General features: G+C 33.9%; 1 protein-coding gene across 1 annotated transcript; it reads left to right on the forward strand.

Annotated features, from left to right (window-relative positions):
• Positions 1-1,501: 1,501 nt before the first annotated feature.
• Positions 1,502-10,291, forward strand: LOC127712376 (uncharacterized). Its single transcript, XM_052218768.1, has 2 exons — positions 1,502-2,583; positions 9,580-10,291. Exons 1-2 carry the CDS (start codon positions 1,661-1,663, stop codon positions 9,779-9,781), a joined length of 1,125 nt encoding a protein of 374 aa, XP_052074728.1. The 5' UTR covers positions 1,502-1,660; the 3' UTR covers positions 9,782-10,291.
• Positions 10,292-17,984: the final 7,693 nt, after the last annotated feature.

Below are 17,984 nucleotides of genomic sequence, written 5' to 3' on the forward strand. Positions count from 1 at the left end.
AATTTTCAGACCAATTGGACCACCCATTGTAGGGTTACTGTATGAAATAGTTTATTTTTATGAAATTTTACTGTTTTTGATTATTATCTTTAATATTATAATAGATAGAGAGAAAGTGTAAATAGCAAAAATGTTCAGCTAAGTAGGATCTACAAATAGGGTATTTAGTTTGTAAATTGTATCCGAAGTTTTGATCCATCAACAAACATGGCCGCCATGGCTAAAAATCGAACATAGGGGAAAAAGTAGTTTTTGGCTTATATCTCAAAAACTACAGCAGTCAGAGCAAAAGTGAAAGGAAGTTAAAGTGATAAATGGGTCATGATCTATCTGTTATGAAATTTTCAGACATGTTCGACAACCCATTGTTGGGTTACTGTTGGAAATAGTTTATTTTTATTAAATTTTACTGTTTTTTTGTTATTTTCTTTAATATTTTAATAGATAGAGAGAAAGTATAAATGGCAATAAATGTTCAGCTAAGTAAGATATACAAAAAAGTCAACATGATCAAAATAGTCAATTGACCCCTTAAGGAATTATTGCCCTTAAAACGTTTTTTTTAACATTTTTTGTGAAAGTCTAATTACTTTTTCAAAAATCTTCTTCTCTGAAACTGCTTGCCCAAATACTTAAAAATTTAATTGAATGTTTCTTGGGGTATTTAGTTTATAGATTGTATTCGGGGATTTGATCCATTCAAAAACATGGCGGCAGTTTCTAAAAATAGAACATAGGGGTCAAATGAAGTTTTTGGCTTTCATCTCAAAAACTAAAGCAGTAAGAGCAAAACTGACACAGGTGAAAGTGTTAAACAGGTTTAGATCTACCTGTCAAGTAATCTTCAGACCAATAGGACAACTAATGGTTGGGTTACTGTCCAGAAATAGTTAATTTTTAGAAAATTTTACAGTTTTGGGTTATGTATTATCTTTAATATTATTATAGAAAGAGAGAAAGTGTAAATGACAAAATTGTTCAGCAAAGAAAGATCTACAAATAAGTCAAATGCCCGAAACTGAAATTGCAGGTGAGCGATAGCAGGCTCTCATGAGCCTCTTGTTCTTTTACTTTTCACGTTTTCTTATTTCAAATTTCGTGTTTCATTCCGATTTGTGCCTTTTAATGGAAAACGGTTAATTAAGAGAAACAACGTAAAACAAGACTTACAATTTGAAATGATTTTGTGGATAGCAATATATCTTAAACTAAGTCTAATTAGGATAAAATGTTTAAACGCATTATGTCAACGATTTGTTGTAACGTCACCTTATTAGAAGGCTTATAAAATCATCTAAGGAATGGTCTTGTTTTTCTTCTGACACATAATCCTTTTATCTAATTCGTGAAAATAGGTACCTAAGGTGTTACTTAACACAAGGATTTAACTTCTTTGCCTGATTTGTCACCGATTCAAATGTGAAGTCATAAGTAGACACATAAGGGGAAAATATATTAACCACAAAATACAATAATGCTATATTATGTGTTTAACAGTTACCTTAACCCACAGGCCTACCCGAGTGTAACAAAGCGTATGGTTTTATTGTGAATAGGATATCGACTATTTAAACCGAAGAATCCCATCTACAGATAGAGAACTAGGAGTTAATGTATTACTGATAGTCTATATCTTTGGAAATATATAAAATGTAGAAAAATGATGAAAAGCAAACGACAAAATATATTTTTAATTTTCGTTTTAACGTATTTTATATCTTCTACGAACGGAGGCAAAATTTTTGACCGTGTAAAAAATATTAATAACAATTTGATAAACATTAAAGTGAAAAAAGAATTTCGAGAATTGCGGATTGCATTTAAAGGAATACTTGTACTTGAAACTTCGGCTTTTCAGAATTCGTCGTATGAGTTAAAATTTCGTCAGCTGACAAATGGACGTGATTTAATTCAACTTATTTTACAAAATGGATTTATAAAAGATTGTGAATATTCCAGAGAACCAAAACAAATTCTGCAGTTTATTGAGAAATTTTCTGAATCGGATGATATTTTCAAGCCGGAAACAGTTGAGGAAGGAGATGCTTTCAATTTATATCACAGCGGCGATATCTCTAATGGCACGTCTGCCATCCACCATTTTCATCGCCGGAAAGAATTAAAAGATTTTAGGAGTTTCGTAAAAATAAAAAAAGCTATGAAACTATGTAATGAATTTGTAAGAGAAACATTGGAACAAAACGATAAGTACAACAGTTTTCAGTACATTCGGGTCAAAAATGGAATGCGTCGGGATGGAAGAGCCGTGAAAGACGTACACGGGATAACACATAATTTACCTCACGTAACAGAGGGAGGCAGACGAAACATGGATAATCCAGTTACTGAACTCAACAGACGGAAGCGTTCTACAGTTAACCAATTCTTAATGTTTCCTGGAACAAAATGGTGCGGACGTGGACAGACTGCTCTTCACTATGATGACATTGGAGACGATCGCGAGGCCGATGTTTGCTGCAGGGACCATGATTGCTGTCCGGACCTGATTCCTAGTTTTTCTACCAAATATAACTATTTCAACTACCGTTTTCATGCCATACTTCAGTGTGAATGCGATGAAAAGTAAGTATACAGTTGTCGATTTATAATTATTTACCAATCAACGTTTGAAGAAAAATTAACAAGAACAAGCAGAGCGCTCATAGAAAAGTATAAGGACTTAATATCCTGCTTCGCATGCGTTGTTGGTTATCATGGCCGCAGTTGATCTCACTCGGGTCTAGTCACCCTAAAAAAAGTTTGGAACCGCTTTTCTATGAAACTGGCACCCCTAAAAAATAATCTTTTTTTTTGTGTTGGGTTGCTGTTTCATTGTTCATAACTGTAGAATCTCATGATCAAGGGTTTGATTTTACAAAATCTCACGGAAATTTTCACCTTCTTAATTTTGACTGAACTTATACCGTCCAACAGGTGGTTTACATGACATCTGTTTTGGGTGACACTATCATGAAAGGTTGAAATGATTTGTATTGAATCCACTTCATTTTGTTACTAAGTGGGAGATATTGGGGAATTCTCAAAAGGCTACAATGTATTGACAGCTTGAATTCATTTTATTTACATTTTTTGTAAAACTGTATAAACCACTAATATCCATATCTGATTCTGTATTTAAAAAAATAGGAATAAAACGAAACGAAACATGTAGTTTGGTGTATTTCACGACTGATACCTTGTTAAACAGGTTCTACCTTTTTGTGTGTTGTGTTGGGGTTAGAAAAAAATGTCTTTAGGAGAATTGTTTGTGGAATATCAACTAACAAATCACCGATTTTTCAAAATAAAATTTTCTGTTTACACCCCCCCTGGTAGGCTGTTAATTTCATTTAAAAACCGACGAAAAAAAATTATAAAATACCCCCCCCCCCCCCCAAAAAAAAAATAAAAATAAATAAAAATAAAAATATATAAAATTAATTACACTTCTTATTAAAAGTGAAAAAGCAACAACTTTGCAACATTCCATAAAATGAATAAAATACGAAATGTGCTTATCATCGTTGTGGGCATTCTAACCGGAGATGATATAACTTCGGGGTATGGCATTCCATCCGAATGTACCTCTTCATTTAAGAATAAGTAGCTTAACAATCAATTAAAATTTTTGAGATATTTCATATGATCCGAATCTAGTTTGTTTAAGCCTGTTTATATTCATTAGGCGAAGTTTCTCATAAAATTAAATTTTAATCGTATCTTGGAACAAACAAGGAAATGTTAAGATAACTTTGAAGCAGCAGGACAATGAATTAAGATAAACCTATTTGTAATATCCCGCTGGCTGAAAATGTCTGTTTATAGATATTGAGGGAAAACGAGCACACGTCGACGAATAGAACTTTTCAAGATTAAAATTTTGGTACGCAGAATCCGAATATTTGAGAAGTTCAAGATTTGCTATTCATAGCAAAATTTTAAAACCCCTTTATTTGTTGAAACTGAATAAAATTTAAATAGGTGACAATAAAATTTAAGAAGGTGGGACAGATAAGTAGAGTCAAACATATCTTTATTGCTGTTTATGACGAAATTCTTATATTTCTGATTGCGTTTAAACAAACGTTAATTACAATGGTCTGCGAAAGTCAAATTTGAAGTGATATATATTAATATTTAGAATTATAAGTAGTCGCAACAATAAAAAGTATACTGTCTCTGTCTGGGAATTTTGACTGAAGTAGGACTTTAGGACGTTAGTCTTTCGAAAGTTCTTGTAACATTAACCAATAAAACACTTGTTACACGTTTTACATGCTGAACATAAAATTTGAATTGACAATAAATGAGAGAAAATAAAAGTTTGAAGTACTGTGTGCAAACAAGTCAATATTACACGTTTCTTTTGATCTCTTTACTCAGGTGCAAAAAATAGCAACACCTGTTTAATAAAAATTACAATATTATGTGAAAACTGATCAAATAAAAAGAAGTCATATGAACTCTATAGATTATTCTTTTTAATACTTTTGCTTATATCTAAAAACCAGAAACATTATAAAATACAATTTCTTTAATGTTTTAATCACATTTCATTAAGTTGCTTTTAAACGTATTACATTTCATTATGTTGCTTTTAAACATATTAAATTTTAACAATTATGTACATGTTTCAAAGTGGTACTCATAAAACTAAATTACTCCTCAAGTCTGAGAATTCATTCAATAACGTTAATATCATAAAGTGTACACATTAAATGATAATTGGGAAAAAGAAATTACAAACCTATTACAATATGGGAATTTTTATCTAATTTAAGCTATTTCATTTTTTTTAATAAATGACCATAAATGAAAAACAAAATCAAGTAAATCAACTTCTAAAGGACATATTTATAACAAAAATACGCGTTTCTTGCATCTGGAAGATTATGTGAATCTTCAACAATCTGCTTACTTATCTAACGGAAATCTATGCAGAGCCGTAGATTTCAATCCCGAGAGACATTGTTGAAAAAACATATTATAAAAGTAATGAATACATATGTATCAAGTTGCAGCATAGCCAGTATATCAAGATGACATTTGATTCGTCGATAACTTGGAAATGTTACAATTTTTTTCCCGATATTGGTTCAGTATGTTTTGGTATATTTGTTAAAATATTTCCTCGTTCCTTGTTCGGACATTTTGTTGTAATGATTAATACATTTGAAATTTTTTTTACAACCCAAGTATATTTTTTCAATATTCAATGATCTTTTTCTCGCTTTATATCTCTGTTAATATAAGCTGTTTCTAACAAAACGGATTTTTTTCTGCTTTCTTCTGTTACAAGTCTTCGCATCCTGGTTAAGATAATTGAGATTTTAACAAAATAAACATATTCCTTAATACGAATTGTTAGTAATTTCTGATATCACATAACAAGTGTTTAATGAAAAAAACATAAATAAACATTTCGTAGGTATTATCGAAGTATGTACATCAAATTTCACCAGACGAATTTACATAAATGTCCAATTGACGGATAAAATTGTTTTGCACCTCAAAGATCACCGGAGCGTTCTTTATGATAAAAGGGTTCGAGTTACCATATTTTTTCATTGTATAAGAAGTATTCCCCTTCAGACATTAAATATAAACCAATATTAAAATGTAATTATATGGTCGTAACATAAGATTAAAGGTTAACCACTTCTAGAATATCTTTATACGGGAATATTAAATGAATAATACGCTTACTGCATACCAATTTCAAACATGGGAATGATATCTTGTTTATATCAACCCTGTAGTCCTTACCAAAAAATGTTTAAGCAGACAAAAAAAAAAAAAAACATCGACAGCAGATTTAGATTCCTTTATCATTGCTTTTATGTTTCTAAAAATAGAACAGGATTGAAATAAAAGAAGAATGTGTCTGAGGACACGAATGGCCCCGCTCAAACTTGGCAATTTTCCAACTTAAAAAGGGGCACTACTCTAGAACGGTAAATGACTTTCTGCCCATTTTCTGTTATCGTGTTGTGGTTCTTAGTATTGTGTATGAGTTCCATAAAATTTGGAAGAGACAAACTTAAGTTAGAGTGCGAAACTAGAAAATTAGCAATTTTCCAAGTTTAAAAGGGGCATAACTCTATAACGGTAAATGACTTACTGCCCAAATTTAACTCTGCATGCGTATTGTGGTTTTTAGCATTGTGTATGAGTTTCATATAATTCGCACGATGCAAACTTAAGTGAGAGTATGGAAACGAAAAAAAATGCAATTTTCCAAGTTATAAAGGGGCATAACTCTAGAACGGTAAATGACACAATGACCCAAATTCGAACGTTGTCTGCGAGTTTTGGTTCTTAGCATTGTGTATGAGTTCCATAATATTTGGATGAGAAAAACTTAAGTTAGAGTGCAGAAACGAAAATGGGAAAGATGGACGGACGGTCAAGGGTAACTCTTAATGTTCCCATTGCCTACGGCGGGGGCCTAACAATGACAAATATAAAAAATATAGAGATGTGGTATGGTTGCCAATTAGACAACTATATCAATCAGAGAACAGAGGACGTGAATGTATGCAACTATAGGCCACCATAAGGTCTTCAACAATGAACAAAACCCACACCGTATAGTAAGCCATAATAGTGCCCGGCATGACCAAATGTTAAACAATTCAAACAAGAAAACGGCTGACTTATATATGTCTGCTTTTATAACAAAAACCCTAGAACTTAGTAGAGAAGAAACGACCAATATGAAATACCCCGAACTGAGTAGACCATAACTACCCATGCTAAAATACAGATCTGCAATTAAAGAAAATATACGATCAATACTAGTCCGGGTGTTTAACTTCCTTGACTACCCATGAGGGTCTCGCACGGTCAAACATATACAACCAGAGGCACAAGGGCGTTCATTTTCTACTTCATTCACATAATATCATTTACAGAAGAAGAGAGGGGAAACAGAAGCCGTGGTGAAAGGCTGAAAGCTTAGTTATACTAGTACTTAAATTGATCGTATTAAAACTTCCTGTCTCCTAAATTTTCCTATCTGACAACACTTTGTCATTACAACCCATTTATCTTATGATCGGGCTTAGAAAAAAAATAACAACGAATTTATTCAGAAGTGGACGAGTTGTTAGTAAAGCAATTAAATGATATCAGTCAACCTGTCCAGCTTGAATAGCAAAGTTTTCCTCTGTGGCTCACCACAATGATAGCAATCAATGGTTTAATTTAAGGTTATCTGATGGTAAACACTGCTAAATGGACGTTTCACATTTATTAATAATCAAAACCGCATCAAACTCCCAGATTTAAAAGAGACGAGTTTAATATTTTGATGCTAGGTCTGACATATATTTATGACTGTAATGTGATTTTAATTGACAATGTTTGATAGGAAGTCAACATTATAAATCAAATTCAATTCTGATCCTGAGAAACTAAAAAGGTCATCGAGTACTGGACATCAGTACCTTATTTTTATGTATACAAAACATTTGTTAATTAATTTTGGATTAAAAGTTTCTTGATTCTCCTCGGTTCGTTACTTTCTTTTAATTAATTAAACTATTATTCAATGAACAGTATGATGAAAGTGAAATCCTTCTAATTCTAAATAAATCTATTTGTTTTTCATTTGTGAAGAATATCATTACTTAGAATTCGGAGAATATATTTTAGCAAGGAAGGTTTAATTAAACCTTTTTTAGAATAGTAATAGAATATAACGAACTTTTTCCAACGTCACATTACAATACATAAACTAGTTTAACCCTGCCACATTCTGTATGTGCCTGTCCCAAGTCAGGAGCCTGTAATTTAGTGGTTGTCGTTTGTTGCTGTGTATCATATTTGTTTTTCGTTCATTATTTTGTTCATAAATTAGGCCGTTAGTTTTATCGTTTGAATTGTTTTACATTTGTCATTCGGGGCCTTTTATAGCTGACTATGCGGTATGGGTTTTGCTCGTTGTTGAAGGCCGTACGGTGACCTATAATTGTTAATTTCTGTGTCATTTGGTCTCTTGTGGATAGTTATCTCATTGGCAATCATTCCACATCTTCTTATTTCTATATGTATGCCTGAAATCCCTGCCAACACAAGTGTCAAGAGAAGAGCATATCACACAAGTATATTACAAAATTAAAGAACCTTTGTGAGCACGCTCACATACCCCACGCCCCCACATTGACACTGAGCAAACAAAATCTCACAGACTCATAACTCCTACAAAAGTCAATTGATAAAAATTTCTTGTGGATATGCACATTTACATATTATGTCCTTATTATCTACAAAGTTTCATGAAATTCTGTGGTGTGGTTTCAGAGGAGTTGCGATGACAAACTGTTGCATTAGTATATTGAGGCCAATAAGTTCAAAGGGGCATAAATCCTGGAAAAAAAATTAAATCATAATTTCCTGTCGATATGCACATCTACATAGTATGTCCTTATTATCTACAAAGTTTCATGAAATTCTGTTGTGTGGTTTCAGAGGAGTTGCGATGACAAACTGTTGCAGTAGTATATTGAGGCCAATAGGTTCAAAGGGGTATAACTCCTGGAAAAAAAATGAGTCATAATTTCCTGTCGATATGCACATATAAATAGTATGTCCTTATTATCTACAAAGTTTCATGAATTACTGTTGTGTGGTTTCAGAGGAGTTGCGATGACAAGAACAGGACTGACAGACAGACGGACGGACAGACAGACGGACGGACAGACGGACGGGTCAAAAACATTATACCCGACATTGCGTGGGGTATAAAAAACTGATATAGTACCTCAATCGTTAGGGAAAGGACATGAATTGTAACTCTAATAAAGTAGCTAATCCCAAAAATTGTCAGTAAAGAAAGTGGTTCGTGCAAAAGTCGTTGCTGGTAGGCCGCATGTCACTTAGGGTAATTAATGTCCATAAGTTGTTGCAACCGCCAGTCAGACTGAAGGTCAGATGGTATACCTGTCCACGAGTCATTGCTTAAGGTTGATGGGCTGATGGTTTTTTATGGTATTTCCCGTCCATTGTCATTGCTTCTTTTAGTGAGGTGACGGTTTTTGGAGGTATAGTTTATTGCTTCTGCGGGTTGGCTGATAGGGTCTTTAAGGGTATTTCCGTCGACAAGTGGTTGCACAATATGTAGGCTGAAGACCATGCACTGCGGGCAGAGGGAATGTGTTTGATACTAGTAATTCGTCCATATTTAAAGTCACTGCTTTTGCACTTTTTGATATATTTCTTAATAGATCCATTTTGATAGACATTAACAGATTATAAAAGATAAAAAAGACATCTTCCAGATAAAGCCCAGTTATAAATTTCCGAAAGAGTATATTCGTGTGCCAAATACATGAGTACACTATGAGCCTGTGTACACGATACGTGTTTTTGAAATGTAAAAACCATCATATTTAATGGGCTTTCTAACGCTCTTGGAAATGCTTTGCCTTGATTCATGCTACCGTAATTCAATTATAAGGACGACTTCTGTAAGTTTGCGTGTGTTTTCAGTGGAGCTGGTTCGTTGAAGTTACTCTAACACACCTTTTTCAATTATACATTTTTTATTATGAAAGTATCTTGTATTTTTATTTTCAGATTCAGACGGTGTTTGAAGCAGTCGTATTCTCCAATGGCAAGTTTCATTGGGCGTATTTACTTCAACATAATGGGATCCAAGTGTTTCAATCTGAAGAAAGACGTTGTATGTGTAGAAAGGTCTTGGTGGGGATATTGTTTGAAATATGACGAAGAACCAGTAGCTCAAATCAAATCTCAGGAATCATTTAACTGTTTCTAGACTTTGTTTGCAAAGTCAATGTACGGAAAGTGGATTTCAAGAATGGTCCTTTACTGGTATAGGCGAGACGAAACCGATAACATGATAGTCGTGTTGTTTTAACTTTTTGGTGTACAGATTAAGTCGTTGCGACGTCAAAACCGTTAAAAGGTTCGTAAAGAGCATACACCAGCCATTTGAATGGTCGCATACATCAATCAACCTTTTGTTTCGCATTTTCCATACATTGTAAATTGCTAATTTTTACTGATTCCAGAAATCGGCCAGTACATAGTTAATATTGCATGTTTAAGTATATGTACTAAATAACTTAAAACTACTTTATTTATTTATATGAATTAAATTTAATAGACATTATTAAACTAGGACACATGTTGCACTGAATTTTCGTATATCTTATAATCGTCTGTTTTGTATCAAAATAAATTTCGATCAGTTTCAATATACCGTATTTATTATGTTCATTCTTATTCAAAACCCAGTCAAGGGAAAGAGATAGATTTCATATGTAAATAAAGAAAAACTAACAAAAAGACCGTTCTGTCTTCTTCTGCAGTCGTCGACTCTATTGGATATTTATTGTGTCCATAATCAATTGATGTGCCTTCGAAACACTTGATTAATATAGCTTATCAAATTGTGGCTCAAAATTTCGTTTAAAATGCACATACAGCAATAATTTCATGAACTCAATTTACGAAGGAAACGTCTTAACATGGGAACTGTTTTATAGAATTGCTCACAGCAGAGAATAGGTTCACATCCGAGTTTAAGGTCTGATATATTATTGGAATTACTTGATACCTTTCCAAACAATCACCCCTGGTAAATACTGAAACAATTGATTATCACTGCATAGCAGGTAATACTAAGAAGGCAATAAATCACAATTATAAACCGAAGGACACCAACAGTCCACAAAACACTCCGCAGAAAACTATACTTTTAGCAACACGAACTTATTAAAAACCGATGTAAAGTCTGCTGCTCCGTAAGGGTAAGCAGTTTCAACTTATGACACCAATTATGTTTTCTATGTTTAGATACCCATATATTAATCTTTAAGTCGTATGGGAGTCTTGTGCCATCTTATATACATATGGTACATGTGTATCAAGTGCCGTTATTCTGGAGACGGCCATGCAGAAAGCAAACATTGCAACTAGTCTACGGCAAAAATATGGCTTTCTGGCTAGTCCAAGCTACCCAGATTTCTGGACACCAAATCCAATGAAGACCATGCATATCCGATTGAAAAGTTCCATTATGTAGTATTGGTGTCAATCGGATGACGAATATGGCTGCTATCATAGGAATATGGAAAATTGTAAAAAGTTAAGCAACTATATATAGATCACCGTCCTGATTCAACAATGAGGAAAACCCACACCGTGTAGTCAGCTATAAAAGGCATGACAAAATGTGAAACAATTCAAACGTAAAAAACCAACTGCCTAATTAATGACAAAACAATAAAAAGAAAAACAAACATATGACAGACAGCAACCAACAAAAACCACTGAATAATAGGTTCCTGCATGACTAGGGATAGGCATATATATACAATGTGTCAAGATTAAACATGTTTATGAGCGATCAACCCTATCCATAACCTTGACAGTGGTGTAACAGCACAACATGAGAAATCAAAGAGCTGATAGCTCTGAGGTGGAAGAAGATGCATAAAAAATTAAAGGTAACTTGAATTACCGTGAAAGTTTTTCTGTCAAAGGTATATAGTTCACTTTGGGTATTCCAACTTCCGTCGTATAAAAAAATCAAAGCACTGTAAGCGCTGTAGACAGTTAACCAAAAACCAAGGCAAACGTAATATGAAAACTGTGGCAGTGTTGCTTCAATTTTTTTTTTAAGATTTGAAAGAACAAACATTTAACATTCGTATATTGTACATTTATGTTTATCTAATGAATTGATTATTAAGGCATATTAATTAATATTTCATCAAGGTTTTCAAAAGCAACGCATATATATCAATGTAAATGACCCCCATCTTCACCCCAAGTCCATGATGTCACTCCATACCAAAATTGGAATAAAATGACAGGTGATTATAAAACAGTTGGTCAAACATTCTTGGGCTTTACACTGCTTGAAAGATTTATATGTTTTCTTTAAAATGAGCCATAAATATAAATTTTATAGGCCCAGAAATAATTCAAAAATTAATTAGTGTAAATTCAATTAATCTAGACTCATTTTTTGCATCAATAAAATTTTATAATAAACAAGAAATAATTGTAACAGGATGCCGTCTCCCAAACAAAGCTCCCATAATTCGTCATTCCCATGGTCGCCTGACATTGGGCAAAGTCCAGTACATATTGGTTTAGTCTAGAAAAGTGATATGCATATGTGACGCCTAGAGGATTGACCCTGTATGTCAGTCAAATCTTTTTGAAATGACGAACAGGAAATAAATATGGTTTAGGAGTGGGTATCTCGCCCGTTTACAAGTTCTCAAACAGGAGGGGGTGGGGTGACCCCAGGGACTCCCCCTATATTTCATTTGATTTGTTGTATTGTCCCATACACGAATATATATGGTTTAGGGGTGGGGATCTCGACCATTTCCAAGTTCTCAAACAGTAGGGGGTGAGGTGACCCCAGGGACTCCCCATATATTTCATTTGATTTGTTATATTGTCCCATACATGAATATATATGGTTTAGGGGTGGATATCTCAACCGTTAACAAGTTCTCAAACATGAAGGGGTGGGGAGACCCCTGGGACGCCCCTTATATTTCATTTGATTTGTTTTATTGTCCCATACATGAATATATATGGGTTAGGGGTGGGGATCTCAACCATTTCCAAGTTCTCAAACAGGAGGATGTGGGGTGACCCCATGGACTCCCCATATATTTCATTTGATTGGTTAAATTGTCCCATACATGTATAAATATGGTTTAGGGGTGGGGATCTCTACCATTTACAAGTTCTCAAACAGGAGGGGTGGGGTGACCCAAAGGACTCCCCCTATATTTCATTTGATTTGTTTTATTGTCCCATACATGAATATGTATGGTTTAGGGGTGGGGATCTCCACCGTTTACAAGTTCTCAAACAGGAGGGGTGGGGTGACCCCAGGGACTCCCCCTTTATTTCATTTGATTTGTTTTATTGTCCCATACATAAATATATATGGTTTAGGGGTGGGGATCTCGACCATTTCCAAGTTCTCAAACAAGAGGCGTTGGGGTGACCCCAGGGACTCCCAATATATTTCATTTGATTTGTTATATTGTCCCATTCATGAATATATATGGTTTAGGGGTGGGGATCTCGGCCGTTTACAAGTTCTCAAACAGAAGGGGGTGGGTGACACCGGTTACTCCCCCAAATTATTTTCATTTGATTTGTTTTATTGTCCCATACACGTATATATATGGTTTAGGGGTGGGGATTGCGACCGTTTACAAGATCAAAGCACATTTTCAAGTTGAAGGGGGTTGGGATGAACCCCAGGGACTTACCCTATACTTTATTTGACTTGTTTTATTGTCCTTTACTCATTACTGAAGACCGCGTGCGTCTATCACTTATTGTTTTCGAGAAATAGTCATTTGAAAATTTAAAAACTAAAACCCCATAGGGTTCTACAGTTAACCCATCCCTTCTTTAGGCCCTTCAAAATACCCCTAAATAGACCCCAATGCACAAACAAAAGATTGATGGCTCCGCTAGACATGTTAGTCTAACATTTTATGAAACCCTAAGTAAATCTGACAAGCGGTCCGAGTTGTCTTCTTAGACGGTTCGAGTGGATTCGGTCCGACTTGTCTCGGGGACGAGTTGTCCACATTACTTAAAACATCCCATCGACGTCGATTTCCGCATCTGTTTCATGACCTCGTTTCATTCATAAAACAACAACCTTATTTGTCAAGATAAGTTGTAAAATTACCACCAACTTAGATATATAACTTTATTTTCTCTATCATAGAGATTTGTTGTACATGAACAATATTCCTGCGCATTTTGCCATTTGGGAAATATAAACGACTTGTAATTACAGATTTTCGGCGATGAAATATTTCATACAATTGTTCTTTGACATCTTAGCCAAAAGCATAGGGGATAATAAACTCAGTACGGGTTTCTATTGAGCACTATTTCCTGTGTGCAACTTCAAATATTATGGGTCGTTCGACGATCATTTAAGGTTATTCTGGTTATATTGTTTGTATTCCAGAATTTAAAGTATGAAAAAAATGTCCATTTAGTTATAAATAACATATCAGCCTGCTAGATTATAACAATGGCACTTTTTTCAGCATTCGTTAGGTAGAACACAAATCTAGGGTGCTAGCATAAGGCAGCTTAACTGCCTAATAAAATGCTTCGCAGAGTGCAGCCTAAATACGACCGCAGAGGTCGAACCCTGAACAGTTGGGGCAAGTTTGGACACAATATTCAAGCTTGATACTGTCTGAATTTGGATTGTGATCAAATTTTTGACATAATATAGGTTTCTGACACAAAATAAATGTGGTCAAAGATCTTAAAAATTTGGAATGGGACATTTAATTTACCTAGTATGGTCTGATATCCAAAATCTAAAAACATGGTTAGATTCAGCATATAAAAAAACACTAACTTGAAATTTAATTTTAGTTGAAATCAAACAAAGTTTAATTTTGGACCCTTCAACCTTAATATGGAATAATTTGAAAACAGGGCCCAAAATAAAAAATCTAAATGCACAATAAGATTCAGCATATCATAGAGCCGCAATTAGTTTTTGTTGAAATCAAACAAACTTTAATTTTCAAATTGGACCCTTTGGACCTCAATGTAGACCAATTTAAAAATGGGGCCAAATATCCAAAATAGTAATACAAGGTTAGAACCCCCAAAAATTGAAGACTTAATTTAATCCCATTGAAATTGGTTGAAAGCTTTGTATTTATTTTCAATTGAAGATTTCTTGCTATTGCGCAATACTGTGCTGTTGTACAATACTTAGTTAATCTGTTTTATTAATAATTTACACACCCTGATTGGTGTGTATCTCCTGTCATATCAGTATGTGTTGCTTTTATATATAAATCAGAAATAATCATTGTAAAAATGGAAAATTTTTGGGAAAAAAAATCACCCCCCCTCCCCAAAAAAAATCTTGAAGAAAAAAAGTATGAACCCCCCCCCCCCCCCCCAAAAAAAAAATCTCCAACTCCAAAAAATTTGAAATTTTAAAAATTTTGAAGAAAAAAAATATGAACCCCCAAAAAAAATTGGAAAAAAATCCCCCCCCCCCCCCAAATTTTGTATAAAATTTTGAAGATTATTTTCTTTTCAGGAAAAATGTACAGTTCCAGAGAGTTCCATAAACTTTAACACAAGTTATTGTCTGGAAATTAGAAAAATTCTTGTTTTTGGCCCCTTTTTGCCCCTAATTGCTAAACGTTTGGGCCAATTACCCTCAAACTCAATCCCAGCCTTCCCTTTGTGGTATGGAACCTTGTGATACAATTTCAGAGATATCCGTACACTTACACACAAGTTATTGTCCGGAAACTACAAAAATGCGTTTTTAGCCCCTTTTTGGCCCCTAATTCTTAAACTGTTTGTACCATAACCCCCAAAATCAATCCCAACCTTCCTTTTGTAGTATTGAACCTTCTGGGAAAGTTAGCATTATACGAACGCAATTTTTTTGCGGTCGTAAAAAAACTGGCCACCATGATTTTAGTCAAGTGTGCTAAAAGTAGGGTTTAACTTCAAACATCAATCAGTTAATCATGAATTGTTATAGTTGTTCACAGTTACTTGTTTTTCTCATTATAAACATAATTTTTTATATTGAAAAATGCTAAATATATCCAATGCAGACTTGTCTGAGGTCAGGGATTGGGTTTTGAGCACATGTTAACATTTCAAACCCGTTCATTATCTGTATGCGCTTGATCCAAATCGTGAACCACTCATTTGCTGTTGTTAATAATATTTGTATTTCATCTAACATGTCTAATATTTTTACACAAAAGTACGAGGGTAGGAATGCCCTTTTCTGTCAGGCGTCAAACGGTCATTTTCTGAAATGTTTCATGAATGATTGACGGCAACGAATTATTGGTTCCGTATTCGAGGGTCGTAATGGGGGTACCTTCATGACGAATAACGGTTAAAAGCTTGACTATTTATATGTTAAATCCCGTTTTTGATCACTAATAACTTTTGAAACGTAAGGCAATAAAGGTAATCATTGGGGACATTCCGATAATGATTGACATAAAATCTACGTACTTTCGATATGGATTCCGTCAACTGACATTAGTTCGTACATTGATATTTTTGTCAACTGACAGTGCATTGTTTGAAGCGAAAAGCACCAGCAGATTTAAGTGTGCTTTAGACTCTTTATTATCGCAATGACATACTAAAAAATTCGCATGTTTTCTAAAACCGGAATATGACTTGATTGCGTTAAAAATCTGAACACAGACGGAACAACTAAATCCGTGTATTTTTGTCAAGCATCATTGAGTTGAAGTCGTATTCTCCGCGTAGATACTTGAAATTAACATAAGATGCATTGTTTGAATTAATGAAAATTCTGTTTATCATTATTTTGAAACTTTCGGATGCACAATTAAATTTCCCATTTATGCACATGCACAGATACGAAACCAACGTGGTTTGGATTAACCCGAATAATCCAGTTGTTTAATTCCGATTACTCCAACGAGAAACGGCAGTGGATAGAGGGCACTGAATCATTCGACTTAGTTTCGGATTATAATTAAATTAACGCATGCGTACTACCAAATCTACTTTAAAAACATCCGGTTACAAGTAAATAATAAATAACGTACATGTAAGATGAGATGAAATCTTATAATTGACATAATAAAAAGGTAGATATTAAAAATTTAAAACATGAGAAATTATAACACTAACGATAGTGATTGTTTTTCAAGTCTAACTGTACATTTGTTTTATACAATGATGCAGATGCTATTTGGCAAACTTGAAACCGATCATGTGTAAACATTGGTGTCAAGATATTGCACGGAAGTTATGAAATTGTAAAACACAGAAAAGGATACGGCAACACTCCTGGTGACGGTTCAATGATTTTACAGCCGGCAGTATAGGGTTTCAGAAGTCTTCAAAGTCTTCTTCCACCAAAAACAATAATCAGTTGGAATGTTCTTAAACACATACCAATGAAACCTATAGGGCTGTCAGAGAAGCAAAACTACAAAGCTGTCAACATTCGTCATAATTACATATGTGTAGTTTAACATTCAATATTTTTTAGAACTGCAAAATCATCAATATCAACAAAATATGACGGATAGGTTTTATGCAATATTCTTGTCATATGTTGGCGAATTTGTAAACACAAGCAATGGTACCTCAACATATTTGACAAAGCAAGTAAGAAGTTCAGTAGACTGGCTATTATTATCATCATCTTGTTTGGTTTCCTTTTTTATAGGGAATGACATTTCCAGCATGTCACCACATAAAAAAAACAGAGAAATGCTTGTTTCATATATTTATTGAAACTTTGATGTTAATAACATGCATGCTCTGAGCTCGTTGTACAAAATGTCCAATCATCTGATAAAACACACGGATGAACGATACAAGGCAACTTCAACGGTCACTTGAGTTGTAATGAGTTGTTGTTAGTCCAGTTAATTGTCCAAATTCGTTGTTGCTACTTTTTATACTGAAAAAAGCAAAAATGCATTCATGTGAGACTTATATTTACCTTGAAACGATCTATGTCTGGACTTCTTTGCAGACAAATATAAAGCAATAATTTGATAAACTACCAATCACTGCATGTATATATGTTACAGGAATTTTGTAAAATGACTGGATTTACAGGAAATTTACAAAATGCCGAACATTGATAGGCATTTTTTAAAATGACTTAAAATACCTACTCATTTTGTAAAAGACTGGAATTATGAAACAAAATTCAACAAATTGCCCGTTCTGTTTCAGGTAATTTGCAGAAAAAGAATATAATTGAAATATGACCAAGACACAATATCTTGCAAAAAAAATACCTAATGGTACAGAAAAATTAATTATATTCTTCAATTACCATCTTGGAAATTTGGTATGTCTGTAATGGGTTCTTTTCAGTGAAACTACGTAAAGTTTGTACTTACTTTGTATTTCAGATAGTAATTTTATCATCTGCTTGACATGATGACAGG

Source organism: Mytilus californianus, unplaced genomic scaffold (assembly GCF_021869535.1).
Source record: "Mytilus californianus isolate M0D057914Y unplaced genomic scaffold, xbMytCali1.0.p SCAF_8, whole genome shotgun sequence".
Classification (NCBI taxonomy): Eukaryota; Metazoa; Mollusca; class Bivalvia; order Mytilida; family Mytilidae; genus Mytilus; species Mytilus californianus.

Excerpts from the sequence above, each read along its gene's own strand:
- LOC127712376 (XM_052218768.1), top strand. The coding sequence starts at position 1,661 with ATGATGAAAAGCAAACGACAAAATATATTTTTAATTTTCGTTTTAACG. Across the intron at positions 2,584-9,579 it reads CAGTGTGAATGCGATGAAAA|ATTCAGACGGTGTTTGAAGC; the intron begins GTAAGTATACAG and ends TTTTATTTTCAG.